The 12281-nt window shown below is 34.6% G+C and overlaps 1 protein-coding gene across 1 annotated transcript; it reads left to right on the top strand.

Annotated features, from left to right (window-relative positions):
- Positions 1 to 255: 255 nt before the first annotated feature.
- On the top strand, positions 256 to 8180 carry LOC111713065 (annexin A7). The gene is made up of 7 exons (XM_023487855.1): positions 256 to 338; positions 578 to 700; positions 1735 to 1855; positions 3549 to 3647; positions 4451 to 4523; positions 6160 to 6272; positions 7173 to 8180. The coding sequence occupies exons 1-7, from the start codon at positions 322 to 324 to the stop codon at positions 7293 to 7295; spliced, it is 669 nt and encodes a 222-aa protein (XP_023343623.1). The 5' UTR covers positions 256 to 321; the 3' UTR covers positions 7296 to 8180.
- The last annotated feature ends 4101 nt before the right edge of the window (positions 8181 to 12281 follow it).

Genomic DNA, 12281 nt, shown 5'->3' on the forward strand with positions numbered 1-12281 from the left:
ATTCTCATTTATCCTCACTCTGCCTTGGTGTTTCCAAATGTTTCCCTAACCTTATTTTCTATTTTTTAGGACTCATCAGAACGGTATTCAGAGTACCTTTATCATCTCATGGAAGACGACTTTCTATTTTCTATTTTTAGGACCCATCAGAACGGTATGCAGAGTACCTTTATCATCTCATGGAAGACGACTTTCTATTTTCTATTTTTAGGACTCATCAGAACGGTATTCAGAGTACCTTTATCATCTCATGGAAGACGACTTTCTATTTTCTATTTTTAGGACCCATCAGAACGGTATGCAGAGTACCTTTATCATCTCATGGAAGACGACTTTCGGTAAACAAATATTTTTATTTAAAGAGATTTAAATTGAGGGGGGGGGGTTGTTATGGATAGAATCTAAAAAAGGAAGATTAAAAGTTTTTAAAAGGAGAATTATGTAAAAGAATGGAAGGGGATTTTAGTTTGTTTTGGAAGAAGCATGATGTTATATTGTTTGTACAGCAGGAGAAATAAAAAAAAAGAAAACAAGGGGAGATGTTTTTTTCCCCAAACTTTATGCATCCCTGTTTTAGAATAGAGGATATAGTTGCTGCTTTGGCTTGGCAGGATGGTTCGGATCTGAGTGATATCAAGAAAATGTATCATGCTAAGTTTAACTCCGACCTACAGTTAGACCTGGAGAATATTGGTGGCAGGTACAAGCGGGTTACCTATAAAAAATGGCACCCTGAAACTGACCTTGATTTCGATCTTATAAAGTTAAATATGGGTTTCTGTATTGAATTTGAATTATGATTACTGCAACGTAGTTAAACAGAAAAAAATTAAATGTGTTATATGTGTGTAAGAAACGTATAAAACTAAAAAACGAATGTCATGTGAAAAAAGTCAAGTTTTAAAGAGACAATATCTGTAATAACCTGAGCCTGCGATTTAAAAACTTCGGCTCGAGCCGTAATTCCTTAAACCCGACTTTGAGACCCAATCTTCGACCCAACTCTGGCAACAGCTTGTGTCACGTGATTAACAGCTTTTTATTGATATCAACTCTGTTAAAAAATATGACGCAGCTTGTATCCCAAAGTTCAAGCCGTAAATAAGGCCCAACGACAGCTTAGACTCAAGCCGTATTTTCCCTAACTTTTTAAATCACGGGCTATGGATTATATCAAGGTATTGTGTAGATTTGTTTACAATGGGTTTAGTGGATACTGAAAGCTAAGTTTGCGAAGCTAACCCCTGAGATGAGATTTTAAAAGCTTAAACCCGACTAAAGCCCAAACTCGGGCTTAGATAGAACCCAAGTCAGGATTGGTTCTGGTTCGACCAATGAGAGACTGTTTTGCAAGCTTTCTCTCTGTAGGTAGCAGACATAATGCCGTCAGATCAGCTGTCACAAGGAGATGTAAATTTCGAAAGTTCAAACTTTATGTAGATACATTATTTTCATAGTATGTTTATTTTATATATTTAATAAAATTTGACACCACAAATAATTCCCGAGATTTTAAATGTACAAATATAAAAGATTTTACGAAATTTACAATCATCAGCTGCTGAAGATTCGAACCTTAAAGAGAGAAAACCCCAAGATGGTTGGTTCTTACTATACTCAAGGCCATCCAAAACCCGGGTCTTGACTTGAGCTTTACTTGGGTTAAGCAGACGCAAAGACCGGATTTTAGTCGGGTTTATGCTTTTAAAATCTCATCTCTGGTTTACTTTCTAGGAGAAACCTCCCTGTTCTACGTGTGCTTTGTGCTGAGGGTCGAGATGAAGGAGTTCAACAAGGATTAAGTTATAAAGGTTTAGTCCAACAAAACGCAACCTGGCTGACACAAGCTATTAAGGTTTTTACTTTTCTAATTTTAAACAGTGGTCAGCGTTTATATCAATATAATGAAGGCGAATTATATATTGAAGTTTTGATTTCTAGAAAGCTTTTATAGAATTACAATTTTACAAGTAAACAAAGAGAAGCTGTAAATTACAAAATTACAATAAAAATTACAATTTTACAAGTAAACAAAGAGAAGCTGTAAATTGAATGCTTTTCTTTGAATTCATTTTTGTGGAGAGAACTTTATAGAAATCAAAATTGAAATGAAAAGTCGTCTTCTTAGTATTAACATATACGATGACGACTGTAAAATAACACAATTCTAGTTAGAAAATTAGGATTTGTTTATAAACTACCTAAGATTCAAGGCTTTCAAACAAAAAGTACGCTTCAACAGTTAAACCCTTCATAAGCCGTACATCGAAAGAATTCATCAATTGTCGTATTATTCACTTTCTGATAATGGAATGTTGCAGATATTTAGTTTTTTAATCAAATGATTATGTATAAAACTGTTCCCACATATTCATGGCTATTTATTTATTTTAGCAAATACTGGGATTTACGTAAAATAGCATAAAAACCCATTGAAAAATTGTTAAGACGACATTTGATAAATTTTTCGATGTATGGTTCATTTAGGGTTTAACTGTAGTTAATTGAGATTAAAAAGAGGATGCAAGTGCAACCCTAAAATAGCTTGAAAATATTACACTATGCGCAATTTTAATTAATGATTATTAATCAAATGGGGTTTGGAAACGAGTATCAAAATCTTATTGATGTTCAAAGTTTTAGAATTATTTACCTAAAAATATATGTTTACGTATATATGTGCCGTATAGTCGGTCAAACGATTGGACCAATTGTGCTGATTTTTTGTGTGGACACTCATGGGTGGCCGGGGGGGTTATTGGCTAAAAAAACTTTTTTTCCTAATTTTTTTTCAAATTTTGATTTTTTTCCACGGGAAACGCCGGGCTCTTCATCTTGTATATAATAAAATAAGACATTCGTATATATATATATATATATATATATGTTGCCTATAGCCGGCCAAACGGCTGGACCGAATGGGCTGAAATTTTTTTTGGGCACTTATGGGTGACGGGGGGTGTTATAGGCAAAAAATCGAACTATTTTTTAAAAAAAAATTTTCCACGGACAACGCCCGGCCCTTCAGTTAAATATTATTATATTGACAAATCTTTTTTTTAAATGTTTGGGTGAATATCTTTGATCAGAGAAAAAATGTTACATTGTGTAAAAAAACAAACTTATCGAAAAGTGGTAAATAACTTACATTAGTGCAGTAGAGCACTTTCAAATTAAAAAACCTTTTAAAATGGATTTCAAAGCCCTACCCTGCCTATCCATAAGAACAAGAAAGTTTATATCACTACAATGAAGACGACTTTTTATGAAGGTTTTATTTTTAACAAGCTTTTTTCGAATTACCAGTTTACAAGTAATCAAAAAGAAGCTTTTTTAATTGATAAATTCTCTTGACTTCTATGTTTTTGTGTATCCATGCTGTTTAACAGCTTAATTTACATCAAAATTGAATTCGAAAGTCGTCTTCATTGTATTGATATAATCGCTTACCACTGTATATTCTCAAAAGTACGGTGTTACCCTGGATTTTTCACTTGAAATTTACGTAAACACAAAATGGTAATGTGATTTGATATATTGTTTTGTAGGGGAAGGATAAAGATGAGTTTAAGGTTCGTCTTAACAATATCCTGAGCCAGAGAAGCTGGGACATCCTTCCTGATATCCTAGAGGAGTTCGAACAACAGGAACAAAACATGTCAAATCTATTAAGAGTGCCTTAAACTCAAGTTAATTAAATCCAAGCATAACATGCGGGGCATTTCACATTAACTTATAAATCCTTATACATTAACCATTAACCCTAGACAACCTAAAGGGAGTGTATCTTTAAGCATGCCGGGCATTTAACATTAACTTATTAACCCTTAAAAATTAACCATTAACCCTAGACAACCTAAAGGGAGTGTTTCTTTAAGCATGCCGGGCATTTAACATTAACTTATAAACCCTTAAAAATTAACCATTAACCCTAGACAACCTAAAGGGAGTGTTCCTTTAAACATGCCGGGCATTTCACATTAACTTATAAACCCTTAAAAATTAACCATTAACCCTAGACAATCTAAAGGGAGTGTTCGTTCATAACATGCTGGGCAATTAACATTAACTTAAAATGAAAGGAGGTATAGGGTGAAACCTTATAATAGGAGCAAACCTGAGATTCTCTTGCTCCTGTGGGATATCGTAATTTTCAGATTGGTTGCATATTTGTTGTAGTATTAAACAGATCATCTGTTCAATACTACAGATTGGTTGCATATTTGTTGTAGTATTAAACAGATCATCAATCAATACTACAACTTTTATACAAAATTGCATATATATGAATATTAGTGTCAATTGACACAGTTACATATCAATTTCTCGAGACAGGAACATCAAATTGTTGTCTTATCGTTTAACGCCTGAGATTCTCATGTTTCATCCTATACCCTCTTTTATTTTTCCTTTACAGTCCCTGTATAGTATTGAGAATGGTTTGTATTAGAACGGGAAGGATTTGGCTCATTATATGAAGAAAATGATCGGATCTAAAGTGGCTGGAGCTTTTCATCCTCTTTGTAAGTTTTTTTATTATACACATAGGGAACCTAAACAGGGAATTTGACATCAAAATTGTTCGTTTTCGGAATTTGAATTAACGTTTTTTTCTTATACACGGCAAATTAAAATTAAGAACATTTAATATGCAATCAATAAATTTTCTCATAGTTGGGAGGTCACAGAGTCGTAACAGCATTTGCTCATAAATTATTCGTAGTTTAAAATACCAACTTAATCTATGACATAAAAATTCAACGAAATGCAGATCAGAAAATTAAATATAATGTTTTTCTTAATATATCTACATCATATCAAAAATGTAGTTACATAATTTTACTCCAAATATTCATTTTTAATGTTTGATAATATCAAACAACAACAAAAATTATTGCAAAACCATCAGAACTGGATTTATTAATATAAAAAAGGATTCGTGAAACTGCAAAGACAAATACTAAGTTTAATTAATATTGCAAATTAAAAAACATAAACATTATACATACTTTTTGTAAAACAAAATGAACTGGATTTATTAAAAGAAAAAATGGTATAAGCCCCCTAAAAATGAGATTCCTGAAGCGACAAAAAAATAATAAGTTTAATTAAATATGTAAATTAAAACACTTAAACATTAAATATGCAGATTATGTGAATAATACATGTTGTCGAAATTAAATATAACAGTAGAATTAATTAACGTAAAACACACTTTTGCAATTACAATATCATATGTTATTTCTAATAAATCTGAAGTGGCAATTTTTGAATTGCTATAAATTCTTTATAAATCTTGATGTCCGTCGGTTTTGATATCTCTAAGATCCAACCAGTTAGAAGCCACAAAGTATTTGCTCGCAGCCAATAGGATCAAGATTGCAGAAATGTGAGTCACATTTTTTTCAAGGATTAAATTCTTAATCGGCTTAATCAAAAAGTTTCCGTTGTAAGCATAGAGTTCAATGGTATCTCATTGACAAATTGCGACGACATATTTTTATAAAGCAAATAATTTTATTAGTCATGAAAATCAACCTTTTCAGTAAAATGGATCTGTCTCCACTGCACAATCTCTTTTTGTCATGTTCATTGGACTATTTAAAATCATAATCTAAGTTTAACTGTCGTCTTTCTATTTAGTAGGTTTATGGGTCTCACCACAGAACAGAGATTAGAATAGAAGGGAAATAAATTTGTTCTGTCCCTTTGAGCCTGAAAAGGAGTTCAAAGTGTACAATTCATATAAATGTTCACAAATTATACGCAGTACATCACAATAGAAAAGTATGATCCCTGGACACCCTGGACATATACTTAACAATTTCATTTTTTATAAAGTTTATGCTGAAATGAACTCGGGAATGTAAAGTAATGATTATGCTGAAATTAACTCGGGAATGCATGACAGGTTGTCAGAGAATTGATTTAAGGAAAATTAAATAATTTGCAAAAACATTCTTTTCTAAAAAAATATTTTCCAGGACCCATAAGGTTATATAGCAGTAACGCAAATGTGTGAAGTACACCTGCAGTCTGGGAACTGTACAACAAAATGGCGGTTTTACACATTTTTCGACTTAATTCCACTCTATACTAATCTACTCTCTTTGGGTCTCACTGTTTACAAAAGTGAAATGTAAATTTTAATCTTTTAAGTTTTTGTTCTTGATGAACCGTCAGCGTTCTTTGCTGAAGAACTATTTGCTGCAGTGGAAGGATTAGTAACTAAGGATTCTAAACTTCAATTTATCTTCTCCAGTAGGGCAGAGGTATAAAAATTGAATTTTAATTTTAATTTTATTTTATTTTATCTAGTTTGATTTGATTAGATTTGATTTGATCTAATTTAATTTAATTCAATTTTATTCAATTCTATAAGATTTTATTTTATTTTATTCAATTTAGTTTACTTTAATCAAAGCTTTTAATTTAATTTAATCTAATTTAATTGAATTTGATTTAATTTAATTTATAAGATTTGATTTAATTTCATTTGATTCGATTTGCTTGAATTGAATTGATTTGACTAGATTTGATTTGATTTGATTTAATTTAATTTAGTTTAACTTAATCCATTTAAATTTAATTTGATTTGATTGATTTACTTTAGTTTAAGCTTTATATTCAATTTAATTTGATTTAATTTAATTTCATAAGATTTGATTTGATTCGATTGAATTGAATTGATTTGATTAGATTTAATTTAACTTAATTTGATTTTATTTGATTTGATTATATTTGATTTGATTAGATTTGATTTGGTTTGATTTGACATTGATTTGATTTGATTTTACAGATTCAAACAATCCAATTTACCTCTTGTTTATAGAAAAATAAATAATAAAAAATTATTTAAGATGTTGACAAACACAAAAAAATCACAGCTAAATTTTAAATTTGTATCTGAACTGATCATAAAAAAGAACTGTGAAAATTTTATGTATTTTTTATATGTAAAACATTTCTGAAGGAATTACAAAAGATTTATCACAAAACTTGGATTTTTTCATCTCTATATCTTTTCAATCCAATGTCGTCGTAGAACTTAGATATTTCAAACTATGAATTCTGTTAGCTCAAATTTAAATATTAATGGCGACAAAGACCGAATTCCTTTAAATTGTATTTTTTTTTTAAAAACATAGACTGTACATACATACTTTTTCTAGATAGATTTGTTGAGTATTGACAGTGTTTTCAAGAAGATGTTTGATAAACGACTGAGTAAAGTAGTTAAAGAAGAAACTAGCGGAAACTACAAGAAACTACTACTCGCTATTCTTGGTACATAAAAGTGGGTTTCATATTTGGACCCACTTTATTGTCCCGGCCCGCCACTTTATTGTCCCGGCCCGCCACTTTATTGTCCCGGCCCGCCACTTTATTGTCCTGGCGCGCCACTTTATTATCCCGGTCTGCCACTTTATTGTCCCACTCCCAACTGGCCACATTATTATACAATCTTGTGAGGGTTTGATGTTAATATGATAAGAGAAAGAGATCTACACTGCACAGTTGCTATGTTTCATATGTTCCTTGGACTATTTATAATCATAACTTGAGCCTTACAGTCGTCTACCCCTTCCACAGTTTTATAGGTCACACTCTATATTCTAAGTTGGCTTAAACAAAAAAATGTGTACCGTGTACACTTTTTCTGAGAGGATTAATAACTATAGTTGTTAAACATTAACGTACAATAATTGACAATTTCGAAAGATATGATTAATATTTAATTTTTCTTAAAATTTTAGTCTTTATTTCACATTTCGTAAATTTCTTGAAATTATTTCTTTTTGATAACGAAGGTATATTCTGCTGGATAGTGGTACACATCAAAAAAAAGATAAAAGTATGTTTAACGCTAGACTGAAATAAAATATTGAATCCATGACCTCAAAACCATTGTCTCTCTAAACAAGAAACTGCCTAATTTTGTTTATATGGTAGGCGAGTACAAGTAATAAACATTTTTGACTTTGTTAATGATTTAATAATAAACAATAATGTATAAAAAGGATTTTGTTGATTATTGCAGTCTGTGATTGCAAAATATTATTGTATTAAAGATAATTTGAAACATAGGTGTGCCAATCATAAAAAATATTTAAATGTCAAAAAAAAAAAATTCAATCATTCGTTCTTGGTCATATTATAATTATGATGTATGGACAAAATCGTAATTATCTATTACGATGTTATACCTATTTTTAAATCTGTACAATGTTTTTTGTATAAAAGTATTCTTAATAAATAATGTATATTTTTTATCAATTTATTTATGCGTCAACATAAAAATATATATATTTCAAAATTCTGCTAGATAAAATAGTCAAAGTTTTAAATATCAAAGCCTTACTTACATCTCCGTGTTTAAAGATAGAAGACAAAGTAAATATTGTTTTTAATCACAAAAAAACGACATCTTGTAACATTGTTTTGATCCAAATTTTACAAAGTACGAAATGCAAAAATTCTGTTTTTTTCCGGAAAACCTAAAAATCCAGGCTCCAGGTAGGGTTGGAGGTTTGCGTGCAAAACCTGAAAATACAGGCTCCATGTAGGGTTGAAGGTTTGCGTACAGAACCTAAAAATCCAAGCTCCAGGTAGGGTTGAAGGTTTGCGTGCAAAGCTGAAAATTCAGGCTCCAGGTAGGGTTGGAGGTTTGCGAACAGAACCTGAAAATCCAGTCTCCAGGTAGGGTTGGATGTTTGCGTGCAGAACCTGAAAATTCAGGGTCCAGGTAGGGTTGGAGGTTTGCGTGCAGAACCTGAAAATCCAGGCTCCAGGTAGGGTTGGAGAATTGCCTGCAGAACCTGAAAATCCAGGCTCCAGGTATTGTTGGAGGTTTGCGTGCAGAACCTGAAAATCCAGACTCCAGGTATGGTTGGAGGTTTGCGAGCAGAACCTGAAAATCCAGGCTCCAGGTAGGGTTGGAGGTTTGCGTACAGAGCCTGAAAATCCAGGCTCCTGGTAGGGTTGAAGGTTTGCGTACAGAACCTGAACATCCAGGCTCCTGGTAGGGTCGGAGGTTTGCGTGCAGAACCTGAAAATCCAGGCTCCTGGTTGGGTTGAAGGTTTTAGTGCAGAACCTGAAATCCAGGCTCCTGGTAGGATTGGGGGTTTGCGTGCAGAACCTGAAAATCCAGGCTACAGGTAGGGTTGGAGGTTTGCGTGCAGAACCTGAAAATCCAGTCTCCAGGTAGGGTGGGATAGTTGCGTGCAGAACCTGAAAATTCAGGGTCCAGGTAGGGTTGGAGGTTTGCGTGCAGAACCTGAAAATCCAGGCTCCAGGTATTGTTGGAGGTTTGCCTGCAGAACCTGAAAATCCAGGCTCCAGGTATTGTTGGAGGTTTGCGTGCAGAACCTGAAAATCCAGACTCCAGGTATGGTCGGAGGTTTGCGTGCAGAACCTGAACATCCAGGCTCCTGGTAGGGTTGGAGGTTTGCGTGCAGAACCTGAAAATCCAGTCTCCAGGTAGGGTTGGATAGTTGCGTGCAGAACTTGAAAATCCAGGCTCCAGGTAGGGTTGGAGGTTTGCGTGTATAACCTGAAAATCCAGTCTCCAGGTAGGGTTGGATAGTTGCGTGCAGAACCTGAAAATTCAGGGTCCAGGTAGGGTTGGAGGTTTGCGTGCAGAACCTGAAAATCCAGGCTCCAGGTAGGGTTGGAGGTTTGCCTGCAGAACCTGAAAATCCAGGCTCCAGGTTTTGTTGGAGGTTTGCGTGCAGAACCTGAAAATCCAGACTCCAGGTATGGTTGGAGGTTTGCGAGCAGAACCTGAAAATCCAGGCTCCAGGTAGGGTTGAAGGTTTGCGTGCAGAACCTGAAAATCCACGCTCCAGGAAGGGTTGGAGGTTTGCGTACAGAACCTGAAAAATCCACGCTCCAGGTAGGGTTGGAGGTTTGCGTACAGAGCCTGAAAATCCAGGCTCCAGGTAGGGTTGGAGGTTTGCATGCAGAACCTGAAAATTCAGGCTCCAGGTAGGGTTGGAGGTTTGCGAGTAGAACCTAAAAATCCAGGCTCCAGGTAGGGTGAAGGTTCGCGCGCGTACAGAACCTGAAAATCCAAGCTCCAGGTAGGGTTGAGGGTTCACTCGCGTACAGAACATGAAAATCCAGGCTCCAGGTAGGGTTGGAGGTTTGCGTACAGAACCTGAAAATCCAGACTCCCTGAAGGGTTGAAGGTTTGCGTGCAGAATCTGAAAATCAAGACTCCAGGAAGGGTTTAAGGTTTGCGTGCAGAACCTGAAAATCAAGGCTCCAGATAGGTTTATAGGTTTGCGTGCAGAACCTGAAAATCCAGGCTCCAGGTAGGGTTGAGGGTTCGCGAGCGTATAGAACCTGAAAATCAAGACTACAGGTAGGCTTGAAGGTTTGCGTGCAGAACCTGAAAATCCAGGCTCCAGGTAGGGTTGGTTGCGTACAGAACCTGAAAATCCAGACTCCCTGAAGGGTTGAAGGTTTGCGTGCAGAATCTGAAAATCAAGACTCCAGGAAGGGTTTAAGGTTTGCGTGCAGAACCTGAAAATCAAGGCTCCAGGTAGGGTGAAGGTTCGTGCCGTACAGAACCTGAAAATCCAAGCTCCAGGTAGGGTTGAGGGTTCACTCGCGTACAGAACATGAAAATCCAGGCTCCAGGTAGGGTTGGAGGTTTGCGTGCAGAACCTGAAAATCCAGGCTCCTGGTAGGGTTGAAGGTTTGAGTGCAGAACCTGAAATCCAGGCTCCTGGTAGGGTTGGGGGTTTGCGTGCAGAACCTTAAAATCCAGGCTCCTGGTAGGGTTGGAGGTTTGCGTACAGAACCTGAAAATCCAGGCTCCTGGTAGGGTTTGGAGGTTTGCGTGCAGACCGTTTAATCTGATTTCTAATTCAACAGATCTCAATTGAGAGAAAGCATCAAATAGTATTTTAGCAAGTTTACACAGTGGAATCCACAAAAGATGAGACGTTGAAGATGACTGTACAGAATTTATTTAGACTTTTTATATAAAACTTAAAAGCTTCATAAATATTTCTTTGTAACAGTAATTTAATCAAACTTTTATAAATATATGTATTTAAGACAAGAAATCAAATTCAACCTTTAGACCATTATATTTGTAGAGTTTCAAGTCGTCATTAGAGGAGTGTTTTCCTTTGTTGGTAATCAAGTAAAACAAGTCCTAGAAATTCCGGGCGCTTCAGGTCTGCAAAAAGGTTTTAAATTCTTAACATTTTTAACATTTAACAATTTTAATTTGATTTTAAGACAGCGCTTTGATATTGCTTAAATTGAAAAACAAAAGAACCATGAACAGAAAAAAAGGTATAGAGTCATTCCACCAACTCTTATTTTTCAAACTTTGAACTCCGTCAAATCAAATAATCTATGTTTAAAATATCAAAGGTTTACACCATCAGGTTGCAAAGATATAGGGGTTAGAAAATTTGAGTTTGTGACAAAGACTAAATTCCTTTCATTAAATATATATATTTATTCGAGTTAGGGTTTTCAAGCAATGGCATTTTTTCGCTAAATATCGCTAATTATTTTTTTGCGATGCGTAAAACAATTTGCAATGAAGATTGCACAATTTTGCTCAATAAACCATGCGCAATGTTGCGAAAAACAACTTTTTATTATTTTCTTAAGTAACATGTTTATTTGTCTCCTGTTTATGCATCTTCTAAAATTATTTAATAGTTTCTTATTTCAGGGATCAAAATGAAAAGGGGTCTTTATATTATAGGCTCAGCACCCATTGGCGCCCAGAAACCTATGGAACCCAAAGATTTCACTGTTCCAGGGGGGGGGACTGAACCCCACCGCCCCCCTGAATACACTTCCGAGTGGGAAAAAAAAGGGAGAAAAAATTTTTACTATCTAAAAAACATACATCTCTTCTCTATATTTCTATTTTCTATCTATCTAAATTACTTTCAAAATTCATCTTATTTACCGATGTTAGTTTTGCCAATACGAAATCTGATAGGGCAGTGTAAATGTAAATGACCCTGCACGCAAAATTCACATTCGTAATGTCAACTTTTCGCGCAATATATATTTCGAATCAATGCGCAACAATGTCAATATTGCGCGCAAGGGTGACGTTGTGAATCGTGAATTGCCATGGTAATAATGCAAGGAAAGTTAATTGCAAGTTGCGCATACTCTGCGTACATATTGAAACCCAGTTCTCTCTGGGCGGAATTTGTAAACAAGAATAGATGCAGCAGTATCCGAGGAGGATAAAAGCATTGAAATATGAAAATTTTGTTAATTCACATAATAGTTT

This window comes from Eurytemora carolleeae, unplaced genomic scaffold (assembly GCF_000591075.1).
Source record: "Eurytemora carolleeae unplaced genomic scaffold, Eaff_2.0 scaffold1067, whole genome shotgun sequence".
NCBI lineage: Eukaryota > Metazoa > Arthropoda > Copepoda > Calanoida > Temoridae > Eurytemora > Eurytemora carolleeae.